Below are 25,356 nucleotides of genomic sequence, written 5' to 3'. Positions count from 1 at the left end.
TATTGAAAACTTGTTCACGCATTTTTGACCCTCTAGTTCAGGGGTGGGCAGATTCAGTCCTGGAGGGCCGCAGTGGCTGCAGGTTTTTGCTCCAAACCAGTTGCTTAATAAGAAGCCCTTATTGGTCAAGTAACACTTCTGCTTCACTTTAGTTGTCTCGCTCGTTAAGATTTTGAACCCTTATTGCTTATTTTAGTCTTAAACAGCTGTACTCTCGGTTTTTAATTGCTCCTAATTAGCAATAAAAGGCAAATGACAAAAGAGACCAGCATTTCTCCATTTAGCTTGTTACCATTTACACCTGTGTGTATTTATCATGCACTATTGGGTTTAATTAAATACTTGGAAAGTGAAGAGAAAAAAGTGAAGCACTGAGAATAACTCAAATCTTTTGGATGATATCCTTAGAAAGGAAAAAAAATCTAGGATATGAGAATGACTTGACATGGAAGAGTTAAAGCAATAGCAAGCCATGAAATTAAATAATTGACAAGGATTGTTTTTTAATTAAGCAACTGGGTTGGAACAAAAACCTGCAACCACTGCGGCCCTCCAGGACTGAATCTGCCCACCCCTGCTCTAGTTCATAGGCAATAGTGCAAGGATTTGTTATTCTGATGTCCCTGACAGTTCACTGACACAAATATTTGCTTTTGGGGCATAAACTAAGCATTTTCAGCAAGTTACTTGCTCTTGCAGGTAATACACTGTGTTTTGCGGTTTGCACATATTATTCTGAGAAATGGAAATACTCTTGTGCCTAACGTAAATTAAGTTCCAAGAAATGCACCAAAGCGATTGAGAAAAACTGTAATATGGTATTACCTAAAAAGAAACTTGCAGCATGTAGGAAACTCTAGCAAGCAAATCTCTTGTTTTCTTCCTTTCTAGCTTAACCCACATCTATCACTCATGTAGCTATCACTCATCTAACACTCTTAATGCCACAGTTCCAGAGTCTGGGGTTCAGTTTGCATCCCCTCACTGTCTATAAAAGATCTGTAGGGTATATCAAGCATTAGTAAAGTAAAAAAATGATAAATGTCACATAGCAGTCTGGTCTGTTCATATGACAGTAGGCCACTGTAGCAGATTTGTGATAGTCTGTTATAACTACACACTGTTTTGTGGCTCTTTTGGAGTTTTTCCATTTAACTCTCAACTTGTTTTTGAGATTTTCAATAATTTTGATTTTTTTTATTATATTTTGAAGTTATTTTTATTCATTCTGGTATTTATGTAACATAATCAAAACATCACATTACTGCTATCGATTCATCATGTGACTACAATCATCGTCACTGAACTTACAGTATAAATATGACCCAGCTGGAAAGTTTCCACAGTTGGATAAAATAATAAAATCTTTTAGGATAGTTAGTTTTCTTGCTCAAAGAGACCAAGTGCAAGGTTTACAATTTTTGGTTAGCTCCTGCAGTTTAGGCACTCTTGCTTTCTTTTTTGATCTTTCAGTTTTGACCTCTGCCTGATGCTAACTACAAATATTGTTTTTGTATTATTATCTCCTGCTATTTTTGTCTTCTCACAATAATCCCTGTGGACTTTGTCTCATTACCTACCAAGGCATCATGAGTGACCCTGAGATGATTAATATTGTAAATGAAATCAAGTCTTAAATGAAATCATTGTACTGACAGAATCAATTAAAGCTCTGATAACTGCTTTAAATGTGTTAGAACTTATATGTTCCATCCAGAGCATGTTCTCGGTGACTCTAAGAAATTTTGCAGATCCAGTAGCTAATGTGAATTTGTTTTCAGAGTCAAGATCACCTACATGGCTTGAGTATTAACTGATAAGCCCCAGGAATGGATGTCTGCATTGTATACTGATTAAAACCGTTTAACTTTGAATCTAGAAAGCATTTTGAAGGAATTTTCATGTATCTTTGACATTCCTAATAGTATACGCAATGCATGTAGAACCCTCTTAAAACTGAGACAGGGCAATAAGCCATTAGGGGAATTTATTATTTCTTTTAACACACTTGGGCTGGGACTATCCTGTAACAAAAACAAAGATGAAATTGCTAAATACAAGCATGATGAAACACCTGATTAGCTGCTTACTCCAGCACAGAAAATTGAGTTGTGGGAGAAGAGTGTAATGGGAAAAAATAGCATTACAACCTTTGACTTTCCCTATGACAAAGTAAACTATTAATTTACTAAGTACCTCAAAGCAGCCATTTCCCGAATCAATGAAACTGGGGAAAGTGCTAAATCCACGTTAATTTAGGGTGAGTAGAATGAGATCTCTTTCATTGAGACTTTCTTACATTGACTGGAGCGTGGCTCAGTAGTTATAGTGTGGCAGTGTTAAATGAAGCAGCACCTCCAAATTACAGTTTTGTTCTTTTGTGTTCTTTGAGCATCTTGCTGTAGTTACTCAAGGAGTGACTAAGTCTCTCATTTTGATCATTTATAGACCTCCTAAATAAAATGTATCCTTTACTGAGGAATTCTCAACATTTATAACAATAATGAATTGTAGTGGATTTTCATTTTCATTTACATATTCAGTGTGACATCTAAACAAGTGTGTTTATTAACTTGTTGCACTCCTTGATCTTAGCCAGTATGTTAGCCATCCTACCCTAAGGGAGAACACATACTGGAATTATTAATTTCAAAAGGATTAAAAGACAATATGAGGCAGATCATGAATATCAGTATATCTGACTATTTTGGCATATTATCAGTCATAGAACTACTGAAACTACAACTGAAAAGCATTTAACTAGAATTTAGTTCTTTATAACTTCCAGTGATGCCACTAGAAAGGTGGACTATATGAATGCTAAGGTGAGAGCTGCAGCTGACATAGCAGCCCCTGGAGAAATTGTCAAGAAATCCCCCAGCACTAAAATACCCTGGAAAACTTATAGTGTGTTGGAGCTTAAGAAAAAAATGAAGTAGGGCCGAGCATAAATAGAGGAACCCTAAACTAACAGTCAACTAAGAATTATTAAAGGCACATATACTGTAGCTGAATATAACAATACAGTCAGCCTTGAGCCAGCAGTCCTATTTTTCTAAAATTATAAGTGATCATGCAGGACACCCAGTTTTCAATGCTTGATCGATAATCTTCTAAACTCAGCTCATTCGATGGAATGCCTCCTGGAATCTTCTACCAAAACTTGTTTGGCTTTTGACACATTTTTTAAACAAAAAATAAACAATATTAGAAACAGTTTAAAACATCCCTCCAAAAATGAATGTTTTTGAACCTCAGTATGCTCTTTTTTAGAGAGTTAAATTCCTTTACTGAAACAGGTTTTCCTGAACTCTATAGAGTAATTTCTCAACTAAAACCTTCCCATTCTGTCCTTGACCACTCTCAACAAGATTTTTAAAAGAAATCTCAGACATGTACTTGACAACTTCAGACCAATTTGTAACCTGCCATTCTTAAGTGAATGTTTAGAAAACATAGTTTTTCAGCAGTTAAATGACTATGTAAATAAACACTCAGTTCTTGATAAGTTTCACTGAGGTTTGAGATCAAATCAAAGTACAGAAACTGCACTGGCTAAAGTAGTACATGACCTGCAGGTTAATGTGCAGACAGGCCTCATATCTGTTCCTGTTCTCTTAGCACTAGAATCCCGAAGCCTACAAAAAAACTCATAATCCCAGGCCACTTTAAATTGTTTTGCACCTCTCTATTAGCGTCTTTTATTTTGTAAATGTGTCGATCAGCACAAGCAACAAGCAGCCTGCTATCCAATCCTCCCCACCGCCGCAGCTTAACTCAGGCAAAAACTTCTCCCAGCTCAAGTCTGTTTATCTGGGTTTGTGGTGCCTGGAGTTGTATGGGGTAAATAATATATTGTTATTTGGAAAACACATACATTTCATGTGTGTTCCGTGTCTTCAATGATCTGTGTAAATGTAGGATGACAGGAAATACGAGGCAAGAAATGTTGAACACATACCTAAAATGGAAACTTTTTTCATGTTATAGTATTAATGACAAAATTTTAACATGAAGTGTATAATGTGTGAAGACAGAATTCCAAATATCAAATAAATACTTTCACAAAAGGTAAACGTATAACAAAATAAGAATATAACCAAAGAAAAAGAAATTGGGTTAGGGTATGATGCTGACACAACCACTTGGGTGGTTCAGTGGTAAGAACTGCTGACTTACCATACATACATACACCGTCAGCATGGCACTGCCAGATCTAAACACTAGGTTGATGAATTGCTCATGTACTGAAGTGACTTTAGCTGCAGGTGGAAGTCCCATTTTACTTACGGTGCCAAGCAGAGTCATGTTGCGGTGCAGCAGTCTATTAGCCAGTGAAAACACTATGAAGAAGCTGTCTGTTTTTACGGTTCTGCCTTTGTCCAAAACACAGTTCTCAACAAAACATTGGCAGATGTCCGAGATCACAGCACATCTGTCGTTTTTCACACAATCTGCATGAGTGTCTTTGTTCTCAAAGCGCAATTGCCGCATGATACTCTGATAAAGGTCACTGGACATCGTATCTTTGATTGCCGGTACAACAAATAGTTCTGAGCAGGCATCAGCCACAGCTCTGCTCTTGAGAAAAGACTGGAGACAAATGCCATCAACTCAGAGAGGGAGCAGCAAATTCGTTGTACCAAGTGAACGTCACTGAGAGAATAAAACTGAATAATTGTTAACTTTTACAAGTAGCCAAAATTTACACCAGGTGTTACAGACTGATATTAAATGTATGTTTTTTATTATATTATAGTAATAACAATAGCAGCTCAGTACTCAAAACGCAGAGCCCCCAGACACGAACCCAGAACCTTTAGTTTATAAAGCAGCAATTCTTGCCTCTGCATCATCCAAGAATACATATCAAGTTTCTGTTGATTGACATTTGAGCTTGGGCTTTTAACTCATTGGCAGAAACATGTAAATTGAATTTTTTTTAACTTTGGTTATATTCTTGAATTAAAGCACAAATGTTTATTTGATAATTGGACTAAAGTCTTCACACATTATACACTTCACATCATTTTTTGTATAACATGGAAAACGTTTCTGCTTTAGATATGTGTTCAGCATTTCTTGCCTTGCAATTTCTACCATCCCACACTTACACAGATTATTGTAGACATGGAACACACATGAATTGTATGTATTTCAAATAACGATATATTATTTACCCTATACAACTCCAGGCACCTCACACACAGGTAAACACACTTGGTCTTTGAGAATTTTCCGACTGACTCAGCTCTGTCGATGCAGGGGGGGGGGAGTGGAATGTTTTGGGAGGGATGGAATAGCAGGATGCTTGCTGCTTGTGCTGATCGACACATTTGCAAAACAAAAGATGCTGATGAGGAGAGGTGAGAAGGAATTTAAGGTGACCTGGTATTACGTGTTTTTTTATAGGCTTCAGGGATTCTAGTGTTAAAGTGATTTCAGTTTTATTTAACAGGTAGGAAAACTTTCGTTAGTTGTGGTGATTGTAGTTAAAGTATCCATGATATTGTATATGGTATTCTGGGCCCACTGTTATTTTCAATCTTCATGCTTCTATTAGGTCAGATTATCTCAAAGCACAAGGTGGACTACCATAGCTACACAGATGACACGCAGCTTTATTTATCTGTAATGAGTGATGATCCTGACACTCTGGGCTTTCTGACCCAGTGTCTGTCTTGTATTTCTGAATGAATGAGTAGCAATTTCCTCAAGCTAAATAAGGAAAAAAACTGAGAACTGCTAATGTCTCTCTCATATGCCAAACCAGACAATCAACTTTAAAAAAATGTAAGAAAAGTTATTAAAATATATGTAGCAATCTAAGAATTGGTTTCATACATAAAAGACCACTGTTTGTGTCGAAATAAAATGGGGGTGTTTTAATCTATTGCTTAGATGTTACACTTACATACGAGATCATTTGAATGAATATTCTTTACTGCTAGAAAGGGTCACCACCCCGTAGAGGAGGGGCGTCAGCAACTTTTCACCTATGAGATTTCTCCCAAACGTGCAGGGCGTGTCACTCCTTCTTTCAAAGGCCAGGACATCAAGACAGGCTTTATAAAGAGCTCTGCTTTAGTGGGCTATCAATACGTTAACTTTTTTCAACATACAAGTGCCTCGGTGGTCTTTCCAAAAGATAGGCGATTTTGCTTTTTTCTTCCACAATGGAAAATACTTTTGTGTTTGTTGTCACCTGCTACCACTCCCAAAGTTATTAATTAAAAACAGAAAAAATGAAGGTTTCAGAAATAAACATGACTCATTAATTTTTAGGGGTATTCATTGACCTAAAACACATATCAACCAGATTACTAGGACTGCATTTTTCCATTTAAGGAACATTGTAAAAGTTAGAACTCTTATAAAATTACAAGGCATTGAGAAATGAATTCACATTTTTGTTTTTAGTCAATGTAATGCACTTCTAACAGGTCTACCTAAAAAGACAGCAGTCTTTTGCAATTAGCGCAAAATACATCAGCAAGAATCTTAACCAGAAAAAGAAAAATGTGAGCACATCACACAAGTTTAAGCATTCATTACATTGGCTACCTGTGTCTTTTAAAATTTACCTTAAAATCCTACTAATGATACATAAAGGTTTAAATAATCTGTTCCTTCTTATATTTTGGAGTGCCTGTCATAACCTTAGATCTTCTAATGGTGCTCTACTTATATTTCCAAGAGCAAAAATTAAAAGAAGTGGTAAGGAGGCCTTTTGCTGTTATACACCAAAAATATGGAATATGTTACCAATAGAGAAACACCAGGCTGACGCTGAGGATCATTTTTAAAAACTCCTAAAATCCCACTTTTTAATTTGGCCTCTTTGTAATTACGGTTTAGTTCTACCCTTAATAACCTAGAAATGCATAGAATATCATTCTCCTCAGTGAACCAACAAACTGCTGAACGCTTATGACTGGCTGAACTGAACCGGAGCTGAACAGTCTGAAGGACTCAGGAGTGGATCGGCTGTGTGAGGGGGAAAGAGGAATGAATATTGCATATTAGAGACATTGAGGCAAGTGAACCATAAATGAGTGTGTGTGTTGTTTTATATATTTAATTATAGCACCTCCAATGGTTGAAATATTAAAGGTGTGGAATAAAGGCCACGCTTAAACCATATTGGTGACTCTTGGCCAGACTGCAGTGCCATCAAACTTTTCCAATTTGCTGAGTTGAGTTTTAATTTGCTGGTTTTTTTAGATCAAAATTGTTACAAACACTCACTTTCAGTCATTCTCTGTGGTGACATTTTTCTCTCTAACTCTACAGGTTGCCCTCGCATGATCTCACCTCTGGATGTTGCTCATATCTCTCATCTACTCTCTCCAATGAACACTCGTGATTGACTGAGCTGGAGTTGAATGGCATTGACTTGGAGGATTCAGGAGTGAATGAGCTGTGTAAGAGGCAGAGGAGTAAAAACTGTAAACTAAAAACACTGAGGTGAGGCAAGAAGGAGTGTGTGTGAGTATCTTCATGGATTGGAACATTAAAAGTGTGTAATAAAGGTGATGTTTGAACTATATGTGGTAACTTCAAGCCCACTGCACGGTCTCCTGAGTTGTCAGATTTGCTGAGTTATTTTTATTTGGTATTCTTGACATGAATATCTAAGTCAGCATTTCTCAACCTTTAAGTATTTGCAACCCGAGTTTTCGTTACAGTTTTAATCGCACCCCCCTAACGTTTTTTTGAAACCCTAATGGTACTAGGGTGTTGTACCGTGTTAGCCATTATGAATGTAGAGAAAAGCCAAGCAAAATGACACTTTTCACACAAAAAAATGTAATTTTACTTGGCTTTTCTCTTGAAACCCTAATAAAATTTATTCCTATATTTTTTGCTGCAGATACACCGCTACAAGTTTAAAAATTTCCCTACGAATAGCAAAATTACGCCACATATGGCAACATTCGCTCCCCCTTTATTGTTAGGGGGCGCGCCCCACAGTTTGAGAACCACTGATCTAAGTTATTACTTTCACTCTAACTCACTCAGAGTGTATTCCGTTTCACTTCCTGGATCTTTATAGGCTGATCTCATGTCTTCTCACCTCTGGGTTTTGTTCAGCTCTCTCCTCGTCTCTCTCTGCTGAATGTTCAAAACTGACTGAAATGTAGTTGAACAGAAATAACCTGGAGGATCTAATAGTGTCTGAGCTGTGTGTGGGGCTAAGGAGTGAAAACTGTAAAGTAGAGATGCTCAGGTGGGGAGAGAAGCGTGTGTCTCATTTTATTAATTTAATTTCAACAGATACATATTTTGAAAATGAAAGACACATGGAATAAAAGCCCATCTTTAAACTATAAATTATGTGGTGACTCCAGGGACTACTGTGTCATATACTGTAAGTTGTTGGTTTTGCTGGTTTTGTCGGTTTTCATTCAATTTTTTTTACATAGATATCACAATTGTTACTAAGACCTAGTCCTAGACCAGATCCATTTAAAAACACGTCTATTTTATTAATTTTGAGCCTTTTGTACACACTGAAAATACCCTCTAAACTGTGTAAATCTGAAAACAATGGGTGTCATATGCCAGTGTGGATGGGGAAAATGCTGACATGTAATTGTCATTCTATCAGGTAATGAATCTTAAGTCCTGCTGAAGGCTCTTATATCCATCTTGAGATAGATAGATAGATAGATAGATAGATAGATAGATAGATAGATAGATAGATAGATAGATAGATAGATAGATAGATAGATAGATAGATAGATAGATAGATAGATAGATAGATAGATAGATAGATAGATAGATAGATAAAGACCTGTGAATTAGAATTACCGTCTAACTCAAGAATGTGTCTTATTGCTTAAAGGAATTTTCAAGTCGAGGTTATTTGCACACAATTATGGTATATATTAATTTGCCACATAGAATTGAGTTATATAAAATTTAAGAAGACCTTGCCTGCTCTTGCAGCTTACAATGAGGCCGAAGGGTATCAGGGTCCATTTGTGGAAGAAAAGGATAAACTTACCAAATACCTCAATTTTTCAAGCCAAAATTATTATCATATAGTAATCTGCATCTTGGAGTTGCACCAACACTGTTAAACAGAGTACCTAAGTGGCTTTACAGATGAATAAACAAGTAAGCAAACTATTCATGAGTTTTGGTCATTTTAAAAGAAAACCAACTCTCATCTTGTCAGTTGCCTCCACCTACTCAGCATTTTCTGAAAGGTGAGAAATGGGCAACAACTTATCAGAGGAACAACTGACACACCACCAATGCACAATCCATTCACTCTAACCTGAAACTGCCATTTCAAATTACCTTTACGGCTTTGTATATGTGTTAGAGAGGACACTATACTACGTCTGGGAGACTCCACATACAAAACAACCAGGCACACGATTCACTCATGGCACTAGATCTGTAAAGCAGCACCACTAACGATTGTTCTGTCTTGCTACTATAAATAAGAGCTACTCAGCCATTCAGTATTTAGTTAGTATATAAATGTTGTAAGAGAATCACAAGACAATGATAAAGACTTGGAGCAGCACCCTGATCACCCCCATATAACTGGTGAAGACAAAAATGAGAAAATGCACAATGACTGCAGAGACGTCTTTTCAGAAATGAGTTCCAAGTGAACTAGCAAAGATGGTGGAGCTTCAGGCCATTTATGAACTTGAGTCGACACACACAATGCCAGGGACAAGATGGTCATTGGAACAGTCCTAAAGCATCCCCAACTGGAAGGGGCATCCAAGAAATGCAATTTTAATGGAGATAAATATCTCAATAATTTTTACTCTGTAAATAACAGAGATTACAGTAAGTTCAAGGTCTATCCATTTATTTTAAGAGTCTACTTTATTCTGATCAGGTGACACAGTGAATTGTTCAAAAGCATATTGTAAAACTACATCCTGTACACAATGTTAAAGAAAGAAGTGTAAAAAAAAAACATATACAGTGCATCCGGAAAGTATTCACAGCGCATCACTTTTTCCACATTTTGTTATGTTACAGCCTTATTCCAAAATGGATTAAATTCATTTTTTTCCTCAGAATTCTACACACAACACCCCATAATGACAATGTGAAAAAAGTTTACTTGAGGTATTTTCAAATTTATGCATCCAGTTTCCCCTGATCATCCTTGAGATGTTTCTGCAGCTTAATTGGAGTCCACCTGTGGTACATTCAGTTGACTGGACATGATTTGGAAAGGCACACACCTGTCTATATAAGGTCCCACAGTTGACAGTTCATGTCAGAGTACAAACCAAGCATGAAGTCAAAGGAATTGTCTGTAGACCTCCTAGACAGGATTGTCTCAAGGCACAAATCTGGGGAAGGTTACAGAAAAATTTCTGCTGCTTTGAAGGTCCCAATGAGCACAATGGCCTCCATCATCCGTAAGTGGAAGAAGTTCGAAACCACCAGGACTCTTCCTAGAGCTGGCCGGCCATCTAAACTGAGCGATCGGGGGAGAAGGGCCTTAGTCAGGGAGGTGACCAAGAACCCGATGGTCATTCTGTCAGAGCTCCAGAGGTCCTCTGTGGAGAAAGGAGAACCTTCCAGAAGGACAACCATCTCTGCAGCAATCCACCAATCAGGCCTGTATGGTAGAGTGGCCAGACGGAAGCCACTCCTTAGTAAAAGGCACATGGCAGCCCGCCTGGAGTTTGCCAAAAGGCACCTGAAGGACTCTCAGACCATGAGAAACAAAATTCTCTGGTCTGATGAGACAAAGATTGAACTTTTTGGTGTGAATGCCAGGCGTCACGTTTGGAGGAAACCAGGCACCGCTCATCACCAGGCCAAAACCATCCCTACAGTGAAGCATGGTGGTGGCAGCAGCATGCTCTGGGGATGTTTTTCAGCAGCAGGAACTGGGAGACTAGTCAGGATAAAGGGAAAGATGACTGCAGAAATGTACACAGACATCCTGGATGAAAACCTGCTCCAGAGCGCTCTTGACCTCAGACTGGGGCGACAGTTCATCTTTCAGCAGGACAACGACCCTAAGCACACAGCCAAGATATCAAAGGAGTGGCTTCAGGACAACTCTGTGAATGTCCTTGAGTGGCCCAGCCAGAGCCCAGACTTGAATTCGATTGAACATCTCTGGAGAGATCTTAAAATGGCTGTGCACCGACGCTTCCCATCCAACCTGATGGAGCTTGAGAGGTGCTGCAAAGAGGAATGTGCGAAACTGGCCAAGGATAGGTGTGCCAAGCTTGTGGCATCATATTCGAAAAGACTTGAGGCTATAATTGCTGCCAAAGGTGCATCGACAAAGTATTGAGCAAAGGCTGTGAAAACTATTTGCCCCCTTCCTGATTTCTTATTCTTTTGCATGTTTGTCACACAAAATGTTTCTGATCATCAAACACATTTAACCATTAGTCAAATATAACACAAGTAAACACAAAATGCAGTTTTTAAATGATGGTGTTTATTATTTAGGGAGAAAAAAAATCCAAACCTACATGGCCCTGTGTGAAAAAGTAATTGCCCCCTTGTTAAAAAATAACCTAACTGTGGTGTATCACACCTGAGTTCAATTTCCGTAGCCACCCCCAGGCCTGATTACTGCCACACCTGTTTCAATCAAGAAATCACTTAAATAGGAGCTGCCCGACACAGAGAAGTAGACCAAAAGCACCTCAAAAGCTAGACATCATGCCAAGATCCAAAGAAATTCAGGAACAAATGAGAACAGAAGTAATTGAGATCTATCAGTCTGGTAAAGGTTATAAAGCCATTTCTAAAGCTTTGGGACTCCAGCGAACCACAGTGAGAGCCATTATCCACAAATGGCAAAAACATGGAACAGTGGTGAACCTTCCCAGGAGTGGCCGGCCGACCAAAATTACCCCAAAAGCGCAGAGACGACTCATCCGAGAGGTCACAAAAGACCCCAGGACAACGTCTAAAGAACTGCAGGTCTCACTTGCCTCAATTAAGGTCAGTGTTCACGACTCCACCATAAGAAAGAGACTGGGCAAAAACGGCCTGCATGGCAGATTTCCAAGACGCAAACCACTGTTAAGCAAAAAGAACATTAGGGCTCGTCTCAATTTTGCTAAGAAACATCTCAATGATTGCCAAGACTTTTGGGAAAATACCTTGTGGACTGATGAGTCAAAAGTTGAACTTTTTGGAAGGCAAATGTCCCGTTACATCTGGCGTAAAAGGAACACAGCATTTCAGAAAAAGAACATCATACCAACAGTAAAATATGGTGGTGGTAGTGTGATGGTCTGGGGTTGTTTTGCTGCTTCAGGACCTGGAAGGCTTGCTGTGATAGATGGAACCATGAATTCTACTGTCTACCAAAAAATCCTGAAGGAGAATGTCCGGCCATCTGTTCGTCAACTCAAGCTGAAGCGATCTTGGGTGCTGCAACAGGACAATGACCCAAAACACACCAGCAAATCCACCTCTGAATGGCTGAAGAAAAACAAAATAAAGACTTTGGAGTGGCCTAGTCAAAGTCCTGACCTGAATCCAATTGAGATGCTATGGCATGACCTTAAAAAGGCGGTTCATGCTAGAAAACCCTCAAATAAAGCTGAATTACAACAATTTTGCAAAGATGAGTGGGCCAAAATTCCTCCAGAGCGCTGTAACAGACTCATTGCAAGTTATCGCAAACGCTTGATTGCAGTTATTGCTGCTAAGGGTGGCCCAACCAGTTATTAGGTTCAGGGGGCAATTACTTTTTCACACAGGGCCATGTAGGTTTGGATTTTTTTTTCTCCCTAAATAATAAAAACCACCATTTACAAACTGCATTTTGTGTTTACTTGTGTTATATTTGACTAATGGTTAAATGTGTTTGATGATCAGAAACATTTTGTGTGACAAACATGCAAAAGAATAAGAAATCAGGAAGGGGGCAAATAGTTTTTCACACCACTGTATGTACATGGGATTTCTCAGTTTTTTTATTTTTAATAAATTTGCAAAAACCTCAAGTAGACTTTTTTCATGTTGTCATTATGGGGTGTTGTGTGTAGAATTCTGAGGAAAAAAATGAATTTAATCCATTTTGGAATAAGGCTGTAACATAACAAAATGTGGAAAAACTGATGCGCTGTGAATACTTTCTGGATGCACTGTGTGTGTGTGTATATATATAAATATATATATATATATATATATATATATATATATATATATATATATATATACAGTAGCTGTATAAGCCCGTGCTGTATAAAGGCCTGGCTCCTAGAAACCATGGATTCTGGCACTTCAATCAATCGATCTCATTGGTTGTATATTTGCAGCTCCTTGTCAGTTTCGTTTTGCCGACCTACTCACCTCCGTTGTCTGTCGGCGGCTAAGCGAGTTTTTCTCTCCTTTTAGGTTTCATTTTGCCGATGTGGTCTCCTCGTTTGTGTATTAGCGGCTAGTTTCTCTTTTCTTGATGGTTTCAGTTTGGCAACAGAGTTGCTTTCTTCTGATCTTCAAGCTCTAGCCTCGCACTTCTGGGCTGAACAGACAAACAGTTCCACGCGTAGATGTTTATATATAAGATAATATTTGTTTGATAACTAAATGGTAAAATGTATTAATTTCTAGATTTTCAGGACCAGGTGTCATAACTGTAGATTTAGAGGAAAGTCCCATATGTTGCATAGTATTGTGCTCTTTTATTCAGATTAGACATATTATTTTGAAACATTGGCATATATTAAGGTTACACCTTAACTTGTCTAATCCACCTCTCTTTGCCTTCTGTTGTGGTTGGAATCTTCTGAATTATCTTGTGAATTATTTGCATATGGCGATTACTAGTCCTTCTACTACAACTTCTAAGCACATTACTGCGAGACATTATCCCTGTTTAAATTGTTGTGCAAATGTTTTTACATATAGTCCAATTACTACCCCACAGGGTGGCATCAGTCTCACACATAGATCTAATTTCAGTTCAACAGATTTCATATATCTATTGTTCTGTCCCTGTCTCTTGCTATCTGTAGGTAAACCCCTACGCTCTATCAGTTATCGTAGAACATAAAAGCAACATCAGGACCAAATCTATGAAGCATCCCATATCTAGACATTTCATTACGACAAATCACAAAGTCTCAGACCTTAAACTTACTGTTTCTGAAATAGTAAAACCACACCCCCGTTGGGGACATTTTGACGATGTGTTGCTACGCAGGGAAGCACAATGGATCCCCCCTCCCCCCAATGGGTCAGAATGAGTCACTTGACAGGGCGTATTTTCTGTGATTAACCCCTGAGTGTTTATATCCTCCTGCTTTCATTTCCGGTCAGAAAGATGAAAACCTCTGTGTTATGTGGAGTGTGTGAAGTACATAAGTTTTCATTATTTCCACTTTGTAACATATGTCATCTCGCTAGTTCTATTTTATTGATTTTGTATTTTTGTTGGTTTTTCTTCCAGCCAGTTACAAGCCCCTAAGTTGATTTTCTTCTATAATTATTTATGAATAGACTGGTGAAGTGCGCTTTGCCTTTTTCTAAGCAGTTTCTTTCTGAAGTGTTAATACATTTGTGATCATTTATTTATGGTTATTTTTATTTTTCATAGAGAATTTGTTTTTGGTTAATTGATTGATGGATGATTGATAGATCTACTTTTATTAGTCCCTCTCCCTATATCATAGGTATTTCAAATGGGTTGTTTAGTGATGGTTATATGGTATTTTTCACTTTTTCAATACTGTACAATCCCTCTTAACCGGCCACCTCGGGACTGGACACATGGCCAGTTGCCATTTTGGCCGGTTAATTCGATGCATACCTATTTTCATGTAGAAAAATATTCTCTTCACCAGTCGTTTACTGTGCTTTTCCCAACACCAAGTTTGGCACAAATTTTCGCCACGGAATCACCGTTATCCAACCGCTTTAGCGCCTTAAGACGCGTATCCATTGAAACTACGATTCGTTTACGTTTTGTACTCATCGTAAAGGGAAACAGTTCGGTAAAAAAATCAGAAAATACTCAGCCCCCCTTCTCCACTTTAAATTCCGTGAATGTTTGCTTCAGTCATACAAAAGTCACGATCTTTTATTTGTTCCACGTACTCCGACGTACTCTTTTTAACTTCAAATCGTTGTTTTATTACCCCCTCCACTTGTACTTGCCTTATAACTTAAATGTAGCCTGGGTGCGTTCAACAACAATTTGGCACTCCACCCTACTCCTAGAACGAATAAAAGAACTCGGCAATACTCGTTGCAAGCTAGCCAAATTGATTCGTGAAAAATTCATAAAGGAATATGTAAACGGAAATCACTCTGAGCGTAGGAGTGTGACGATGTGGGTTCGGTAATGTCACTGAGATGAGCTGGCAAATGAGGACAATTCTCTAATGAAGCCAGGGGATAGTGCAAAAGTGCCAAAGTGCTTTTATTACTTAAAACTCAAAACAGTGTTCAAACAAAAAGTGCAGTGTGTCATAGTTTCAATAAATAATCCATTAAAACGGGTGAAAGGTGGAGGTTAAAATCCAGTAGAAAAAAAAATCTTTTCAAAACAATGAGGTTAAAACAATGGCTAGAACCAGTCTCTTAAAATCCAAAGCACGGTGCCATCTTCTTTCTACCTGGCGGCTCCCCTGCTTCTCCCATCGGGCTTCGCAACAGGGGAGTCGCCCTACCTGCAGGTAAAGCTGCCTTCCACACTGGTCCAGTAGCCCTCCAATCCCTGGCTATGTTGGGCTTCATCCCGACCGAGACTTGGGTTCTTTCCCCAGCGGCCAGGGCGCTCACGCCCAAAGCTTCCATGGCTGCCACTGTCTTTCGACGGCCAGTCGTCTTCAATACCGGTCATTCCAGCTCCCTGATCACTCAGCTGGAGTGACTGCTTTCTTCAGCCCCACCGAGTGTCGGCCAAACACTGCTCTGCAGGGGCTCACCTTCCAGCTGCCTGCCTTTGCTCCATGAAGCCTGCTCTCGCTCGCTATATCTCTCTCACACCGGCTATCCTATCCCTGCTTCCTGCCGCCTTCTTCCACTAGCCGCCTCGCGCTTCTATATATCATGGGGACGTGGATCAGCTGTGGCAATCAGCAGCTCCTGGGAACAATTACGGATGCGGATGACTCCTCATCTGCGCAATTAAGCGAGGTTCACCCGCATCACGAATTCCCCGGGAACTGATCCGCCACACACACCATACCCTCTTGCTAAGCCACAAGTGCGGAAATTATTTAAAAAGGTGGCCCTGTTAACTTCAGCTGTGGACCCGCAAGTGCATACATAAAATATAAAGAAGAACTAAGGATTAAAAAAAAAATTTTTTATTTTATTTTAACAGGCCTGTTAATCCATCGGCCAGTTAATGCGAGGCTGGTTAAGAGAGATTGTACTGTGTGTGTATATATATATATATATATATATATATATATATATATATATATATATATATATATATATATATAGTCATGGGTGACATGGTGGCGCAGTGGGTAGTGCTGCTGCCTCGCAGTTAGGAGACCCGGGTTTGCTTCCCAGGTCCTCCCTGGGAGGAGTTTGGATGTTCTCCCCATGTCTGCGTGGGTTTCCTCCGGGTACTCCGGTTTCCTCCCACAGTCCAAAGACATGCAGGTTAGGTGCATTGGCGATTCTAAATTGTCCCTAGTGTGTGCTTGGTGTGTGGGTGTGTGTGCCCTGCCCATGGTTTGTTTCCTGCCTTGCGCCCTGTGTTGGCTGGGATTGGCTCCAGCAGACCCCGTGACCCTGTAGATAGGATATAGCAGGTTGGATAATGGATGGATGGATATATAGTCATATGAAAAAGTTTGGGAACCCCTCTCAGCCAGCATAATAATTTACTCTCCTTTCAACAAAAAATATAACAGTGGTCTGTCTTTCACTTCCTAGGAACATCTGAGTAATGGGGTGTTTTCCAAACAAAGATTTTTAGTGAAGCAGTATTTAGTTGTATGAAATTAAATCAAATGTGAAAAACTGGCTGTGCACAAATGTGAGTCCCCTTGTCATTTTGCTGATTTGAACGCCTGTCACTGCTCAATGCTGATTACTTGTAACACTAAATTGGTTGGATGAGCTTGTTAAGCATTGAACTTCATAGACAGGTGTGTCCAATCATGAGATATAAAGGTATTTAAGGTGGTCAATTACAAGTTATGCTTCCCTTTGACTCTCCTCTGAAGAGTGACAGTATGGGATCGTCAAAGCAACTCTCAAAAGATCTGAAAACAAAGATTGTTCAGTCTCGTGGTTTAGGGGAAGGCTACAAAAAGCTATCTCAGAGGTTTAAACTGTCTGTTTCAACTGTAAGGAATGGGATCAGGAAATGAAAGGCCACAGGCACAGTTGCTGTTAAACCCAGCAGGTCTGGCAGGCCAAGAAAAATACAGGAGCAGCATATGAGCAGGATTGTGAGAATGGTTACAGACAACCCACAGATCACCTCCAAAGACCTGCAAGAACATCTTGCTGCAGATGGTGTATCTGTACATCATTCTACAATTCAGCGCAATTTGCACAAAGAACATCTGTATGGCAGAGTGATGAGAAAGAAGCCCTTTCTGAACTCACGCCACAAACAGAGTCGCTTGTTGTATTCAAATGCTCATTTAGACAAGCCAGATTCATTTTGGAACAAAATGCTTTGGACTGATGAGACAAAAATGGAGTTATTTGGTCATAACAAAAAGCGCTTTGCATGGCGGGAGAACAACACCGTATTCCAAGAAAGACACCTGCTACCTACTGTCAAATTTGGCGGAGGTTCCATCATGCTGTGGGGCTGTGTGGCTAGTTCAGGGACTGGGGCCCTTGTTAAAGTCAAGGGTCAGATGAATTCAACCCAGTATCAACAAATTCTGCAGGATAATGTTCAAGCATCAGTCACAAAGTTGAAGGTACACAGGGGTTGCATATTCCAACAAGTCAATGACCCAAAACGCAGTTCGAAATCTACAAAGGCATTCATGCAGAGGGAGAAATAGAATGTTCTGGAATGGCCGTCACAGCCCCCTGACTTGAATATCATTGAAAATCTATGGGGTGAAGCAGGCTGTCCATGCACGGCAGCCATCAAATTGAACTGAACTGGAGAGATTTTGTATGAAGAATGGTCAGAAATACCTCCATCCAGAATCCAGACACTCATCAAAGGCTATAGGAGGACAGCATCTAGAGGCGTCTGTTATATTTGAAAAAGGAGGCTCAACTAAGTATTGATGTCATATCTCTGTTGGGGTGCCCAAATTTATGCACCTGTCTAATTTTGTTATGATGCATATTTTCTGTTACTCCAATGAACTTAATGTCACTGCTGAAATACTACTGTTTCCATAAGGCATGTCATATATTAAAAGGAAGTTTCTACATTGAAAGCTCAGCCAATGATAAACAAAAATCAAAAGAATTAAGAGAGGTTTCCAAACTTTTTCATATGACTCTATATATGAGAACAGCTCTCATTTAGCAAACAGGAGTCACAAAAGAGTCACTGGACCAGTAGGTTCTGTGTAGCTCATGAAAAAGATCACATTCACATTCCCAGTTTAATTTTCCTAATATGTGCAATTTTTTATTTCTGTCTTTAATGTCAGGATATAAAACCTGAGTAATTAATAATATATATATGGGGCTAACAAGTGATTCATGCTAAAGGTATTTTATGTAGCTATGCAGAATTCATATTTTATACGTACTCTTAACTATGTAAACACTCTCAAGGTTTTTTCTTTTTTTATGTTAGTTATTAGGCTACACTAGATTCTTATGTACACACGGTTATTTTATTTCACATTGAAAATAAACATATTTCTCATGATATATAACAAGCATAATAATAAAATCAATTTAACACATTTAACATATTAACCTATTTAACTCTTACAATTTTCAGTCTGTCTGCATGCTCAAACTTTCTGGACAGTCAGTGGGTCACACTAAAATCCGTGGGCTAACAAAACACTAACAGCTAAAAGTTCTGCTCCTTTTAAATGGTACACGATTACTTATATTCCAATTTAAAGGTAAAACAGTCTTATTAATGTTATCAATGTATTTATGCAAGGAAAAAATTGATTTCTTTAACCCATAACTTCCTGTTAAAGCCAATTCATACAAACTAAATTGCTGATGTCTGATATCTTCCACACACTATCAAGGCAGGAGTGTTGAAAATGCTGAACCTGTGGAAAAAGGACAACTTATAGTTCTGTTGTTTCAATCCTCATTCTCTGTTCTCTGCGTTAAGTTCACAAAGGATAACAACAATGAAAATTTACCAGCTCAAGCATGTCTTTAATAAAAACATTTCCAATTCATTTATATGTATATCTATCAAATTTAGAGCTGGAGTCTATTCCACCAAGCATCAAGTCCAAGATGAGAACAATACCCAGACAGGACACTAGCCCATTACTTGGCAGACACACACAATGCAATTTGTTTTCGAAGCAACACTAATTCTCCTAATCTGCATGTCTTTGGACTACGGAAAGAAACCAGAGCATCTGGAGAAACACACAAGGGTATAGGGAGAACATGCTTGCAGGAAGCACTCATGTTGAGAGTGTTGTTTCAAGGCAGAATTACTAAGCACTGTGCCACCATGCCATCCCCATTTGTCATCCACTCAATGCACAAAAAAAATGAAAAGATTTGCTGTAATGAAAATGTATCTGATTAGTCTTTGGCAAAATATTTACTCTATTTTAATCCTACTTATATATTTTTACTACTTTAACTGTGTTAACATCTTGTTTCCAAAATATCATTTATCTCAAATTAGTCAACTTAACAATCTTCGTATGCATAGTTTTCAAATAATATGCATAAACACACATAAATGTAAGCATCATGAATACTCAATCTGACACACATGTACACACACATTTCACAAGTAGCAGCATTTTGTTTGTGTCTCTTTTGTACTTTATACCCATTAAAAGCAAAATTTTCTTACAGAGCCTGACCTGAACCTTGAGAAAAGATACTGCACATAACAAATGTATTCTTTCTGTTTAAAGAAATGAGGAGGCATTTTATATTTTGCTAAATATTATACATATTCAAAATCAATTGTAAATATTTTACCCACATTACTTCAGAGCTCTTTTAATTTGCCTATAGATGTTTCTTATTCTATCAGCACAATAAACTTATTAGTTTTCAGTAATTGCTTTAACAATTTTAATGGTACCAACAACCTTTTAATATTACCATACTTAAAATGAGCATACAATTATACTTCAAACCAGGAGATCTACTGATCTTCACATGGCCCTTGAGATGCACTGATCTTTGTTTGTTTCTTCAGTTGAATACTGTTATGTTATTTTGTAAGATACATTGTTTTTTTGTTTAATTTGTAGTAAACTGTAAATCATCTTTTTTTCCCCTCATCAACACTTAATGCCCCAGAATGGCAAAGCAAAAACAGAATGACAATTACCACTGCAGCAGTCAAATAACCAGGGCTTTATAGAAGAATGGTCAGATGACACAAGAAAACCTGCTCAATTTACACAAAAAGAAGGACACATAGACAAAAAAAATGAGGCTGTGAGCTTGTAAGTGGCAGGTATTGGGAAACTAAACAGAGCTGAGGGAAAGCTGAATGGAGTAAAGTTCAAGAAAATCCTTCATGGAAACCTGCTCCAGAGTAATCTAGACCTCAGAATGTTCCAAAGGTTCGCCTTCCAACACAACAAAGCAAAATACAACACAGGAGTGATTTAGAAACAACTCTGTGAATGCACTGAATTTCAGCAGCCTGAGCCCAGACTTAAACCTAATTAAAAACATCTCTGGAGAGACCTAAAAATAGATGTCCGCTGATAGACACCATCCAACCTTAGAGTTTGAGAGGACCTGTAGAGAAAAATGGCAGAAAATCCCCAAATCCAGGTGTGCAAAGCTTGTCACAGTGAACCCAAAAAGACTCCAGGCTATAATTGCTGCTAAAGTTGGTTCAATTAAATACTGAGTAAAGGATCTGAATATTTGTTGTGGCTGTAATTCTCAGGGGTTTTCAAATTGTTCAACCAGAAATGATTTCCAGAAGTTAAGTATAATTCATTGTACCAAAAAAAAAAAATTCCTACACTCCACAGTCCAAATGTTTTACTGAAAATTCAAAGCAAACAATTCACACACACAAAAAAAGAAGAAAGTTGATAATAAACACACACAAAAAAATAAAAATTGTACAATGCTCCATTTAAGACTTAAGTGTCTAGATTAGGTTTCTATATGTTATCTCCTACACTAGGACCTACATTTGACTAATGTGCACACATTCAGAAAACCATATTTCCTTAAAGCCTTTCTGTGTAACAGTTCATGTTTCTTTACAGCTGTCTAATTTTAACTTGAGGTCATTCTATTGTCACACAAGGGTATAACTGAACATTAAAAAAATTCCATTAACTTGTTAGCTTATGGGGGTAAGACAGCATCTTCCATTTTTTATGTGAAAGCTAAATTCTGTTTAACTCTAGAATTCCTGAAGCCTACTAAAAATCCAGGGTGACCTTAAATTCCTTCGTACCTCTCTGTCAGCATCTTTTGTTTTGCAAATGTGTTGATTAGCACAAGCAGCATGTGGCCTGCTATCCCAACATGGAAAAACTTTCTATTTTAGGTATGTGTTCAGCATTTCTTGCCTCTCATTTTGTGTCATCCTACACTTACACAGATCTTTGTAAACACGGAACACACATGAAATGTATGTATTCCAAATAATGATATATTATTTACCCTATACAACTCCAGGCACCTCACACCAAGATAAACAAAACTTGAGCTGGGAGAAGTTAGCGACTCGCTTCAACTCCATTTTCTGAGGGAATGGGAGAGCAGGCTGCTTGCTGCTTGTGCTAATCGACACATTTGCCAAACAAAAGATGCTGATGAAGAGGTGTGAAGGAATTTAAGGTGGCCTGGGATTACGGGTATTTTTGAAGGCTTCAGGGATTCTAGTATTAAATGAAACAAACATTAAACAATTAGCATTAACTTAAAAGATTTGGTTTTTACACTTCAGTCTTTAATTTCTAATAAATTAGCTAAGATGTTTTAAATCCTGTTTTCACTTTATCAGACTAGGGTATTGAACATTGCCTGATGAGGGAAACAATTAATTTAAATAATCTTAGCATAAGGCCATAACATAACAAAAATATGGAAACAGTGAAGGTGTCTGACTATTTTTGTGAAGGCACTGTATGTTTTTTTCAGAATGTTTCAATTCATCTTTTTTTTGGTGGTGTAGTTGCTTCCACTGTGCCCCCACCTAAAATTGTAAAAAATGTTTTTGTGTTGTTCCTGATTAATCCATTTTTTATCTTTTGTTTTTGATTCTGTTTATACCTTCTCAACTTTTAAGCTTCTACCAGAATTTTAAGATTATTACTTGTAATGTTGAATTTCTAATCATCATGTGTTTATATAAAATATACTACATATTCAGTAGTTGTGTTTTAGTTAGGACTTTGTGATCTCACACCTTGTGAATTCTTGTGTGTCTTTTTAAGATTGCCCATTTGCAAAAACTGTTAGCCAAATCCAGAAGAGCAATACAGTTTCTCTACTGTGTGAACTGTAGAATGTTTCTTAATACTCCTCATATTAGAAAATTATTTGCTACAGATAACCAATATCACTTCTCTTGGGGTTAAATTCCCCAATTCTGTTTTTTATTTTCTTTTTCGTAGATAAGTTGTATTTTTGGAAAAGTTTCCAGTGAATGGGCTTGGAAGCTTTGCTGTGTCTTTCAGTGTTTAATTCTTCATCCATTAGTACCTCATACCCAGCAACCAGAATGATAGTCTAGCTCTATTTGGCAGAAAAGGCATATATCAGTTATGATTTTTCTTTTTTTTTATTGATACCCTGAAACACCTTGTGTGCAAGATGCTGTCTTGTGCAGCTATGGTTAGGCGATCACCTCATGAGCCATGCATGGGTCAATTCTGGGTCCACACGGGGATGTTAGAGGAGGGCAGCATACTGACTACCATACTTGTGGTATTCCAATTATTTTTTACTTTTCTGTTGATCTGCATTTTTTAAAATTCCTCCTTCTGCTGCTAAGTGTATTATACTGTTCCATAAGGTGAGGGAGATCCTGTCATTTCTTTATTTTTCCAGACTAGCACAACTAGTTTGATTGTGGATGTTGTTGTGAGGTTTCTTACATCATGGTTGTATATCTTTGTAAACTTGGATGCTTGGAGTTCATTAGGTAACCTTGCAGTCCAATTATTGCTGATCTGTAAATGTAATCACATTTAATTTGGCCAATACCATCTTCTGATTTTGGGATACAGCGCCATGGAATACAACAATTTCTGTAAATGATTTGGCACACATGCCGGACACATTTTGGTTTGTTTCCAGTTTATAGAGCTAATTTTGTGGCCAATTGATTATACTGAAACTGTAGGATAGCAGAGGGATCACAAATTGACTAACAGCTTGGATTTTGTTGTGTGATGATGAGAGAGTTCTTAAGTATCCCATTTGTTTTGCTGGTATTAGTCTTAATGTTTAATGTTTAATGGTTTATGTCTGCTCTTTCATTACTGTTCAGGAATTTGGTTGTTTTGTCTAGGTTCAAACTTTTAAACGCACATTATCTGAAAACATTTTTATTAAGTGCAACTGCTCCTCCATTAACTGTGGGAGCTGAACTGTTTCACACAGTCGATAAACTAAAGGTGAATGACTATCTGAGGTTCTGGTTCATTGCAAAAGGTGACATTAAACCCATGGAGGAGGTCATTAAGGGGGTGCTTAATGGGTTTAATGCTAGGTAGAATAGCAGGAGTGATAATGAACCTTCTTGAAATATTATTCCTTTTTTCTTATGATATTTAGAATAGTGATCCATTTTTTATTATGGAGACGTTGCAGGGTGGTTGAGACAACATTTATCAGAGCAGGGTCAGTTTTGTTTAGACTTCTCTCCTCTGTGACTTCTTTTGTGGCGCTGAAGAATGCCGCTTTGTGAAAATTTTTTGCCACATTCAGAACAGCTATATGGTCTCTCTCCTGTGTGAATTCTTTTATGGATCAGAAGATTACTCCTGTGACAGAATTGTTTGCCACATTCTGAACAACAATACGGCTTCTCTCCTGTATGGATTATTTTGTGCCTCTGAAGAGTGCTACTTTGGGAAAAGTTTTTGCCACATTCAGAACAACAATATGGCTTCTCTCCTGTGTGTATACGTTTATGGGACTGAAGCGTGCTGTTTCTTAAGAATCGTTTGCCACATTCGAAGCAACAATATGGCTTCTCTCCATTGTGAATTCTTGCATGGCTCAGAAGATTACTCCTGTTAGAGAATTGCTTGCCACATTCAAAACAGCAATATGGTTTCTCTCCATTGTGAATTCTTGCATGCCTCAGAAGATCACTGATGCTATGGAATTGTTTGACACACTCAGAACAACAATGTGGCTTCTCTCTTGTGTGAATTCGTTTGTGCCACTGAAGAGTGCTTGTTCGTGAGAATACTTTGCCACATTCTAAACAGCAATATGGCTTCTCTCCAGTGTGACTACGTTTGTGGCACTGAAGATAGTTGGCTTGTGAGAATTGTTTGCCACATTCTAAACAGCAATATGGCTTCTCTCCAGTGTGAATTAATTTGTGGTTCCGAAGATGGCTTCTGTCAGAGAATCGTCTGCCACATTCAGAACAGCAATATGGCTTCTCTCCAGTGTGAATGTGTTTGTGGCACTGAAGATGGCTAGTTCGTGAGAACCGTCTGCCACATTCAGAACAGCAATATGGCTTCTCTCCAGTGTGAATTTGCTTGTGGCGCTGAAGTTGGTTACTTCGTGAGAACCGTCTACCACATTCAGAACAGCAATATGGTTTCTCTCCAGTATGAATTCTTTTGTGGCTCTGAAGATTGCTTCTTTGTGAAAACTTTTTGCCACATTCAGAACAGCAAAATGGCTTCTCTCCAGTGTGAATTCTTTTGTGAATCTGAAGATTTGTTCTTTGTGTAAACTTTTTACCACATTCAGAACAGCAGTAAAGTTTGTTACCTGTATGAAGTATAAGAGAAAATAAAAGCTTATTTTCAGCCTATGCCCAATTACCGATATTAAGTAACAACATTAAATACATGCTGGTTAAATTTATAAACTAGACTTGATAAGCAATCTTAAAACTTTAATAGGACGTGGATAGATACTCAACTTCATGATTTTGTATTCTGCATTATAACTGCTCACCAAATGAGCACAATCACTGGAGCAAAGATGTTGAAAGAATAAACTAAATTGATCAGGGACAAGATTGCTGGTCACACTTTTTTCACTACATTACAGAACTGCATCAATATGTATCAATTCAAACTCTTGACATAT

At 38.2% G+C, this 25,356-nt stretch overlaps 3 protein-coding genes across 4 annotated transcripts in view; all 3 read right to left on the bottom strand.

Annotated features, from left to right (window-relative positions):
- The window catches only part of LOC114668277 (uncharacterized), a 555,445-nt gene that overhangs the window by 309,444 nt on the left and 220,645 nt on the right, over window positions 1–25,356 (bottom strand). The window lies entirely within an intron of this gene.
- Window positions 1–25,356, bottom strand: part of LOC114668715 (tripartite motif-containing protein 16-like) — a 111,528-nt gene that overhangs the window by 22,302 nt on the left and 63,870 nt on the right. The gene's annotated exons all lie outside the window — the stretch shown is intronic.
- LOC114668779 (gastrula zinc finger protein XlCGF57.1-like) overlaps window positions 21,497–25,356 on the bottom strand; it is a 30,619-nt gene continuing 26,759 nt past the window's right edge. Inside the window, exon 3 of the mRNA XM_028824718.2 lies at window positions 21,497–25,032. Within this exon, the coding sequence (XP_028680551.2) occupies window positions 23,918–25,032 (1,115 nt within the window). The 3' untranslated portion in view covers window positions 21,497–23,917. The remainder of the gene's footprint in view (window positions 25,033–25,356) is intronic.

This window comes from Erpetoichthys calabaricus, chromosome 1, assembly GCF_900747795.2.
Source record: "Erpetoichthys calabaricus chromosome 1, fErpCal1.3, whole genome shotgun sequence".
NCBI lineage: Eukaryota > Metazoa > Chordata > Cladistia > Polypteriformes > Polypteridae > Erpetoichthys > Erpetoichthys calabaricus.
This window is presented reverse-complemented; position numbering and strand designations above follow the sequence as displayed.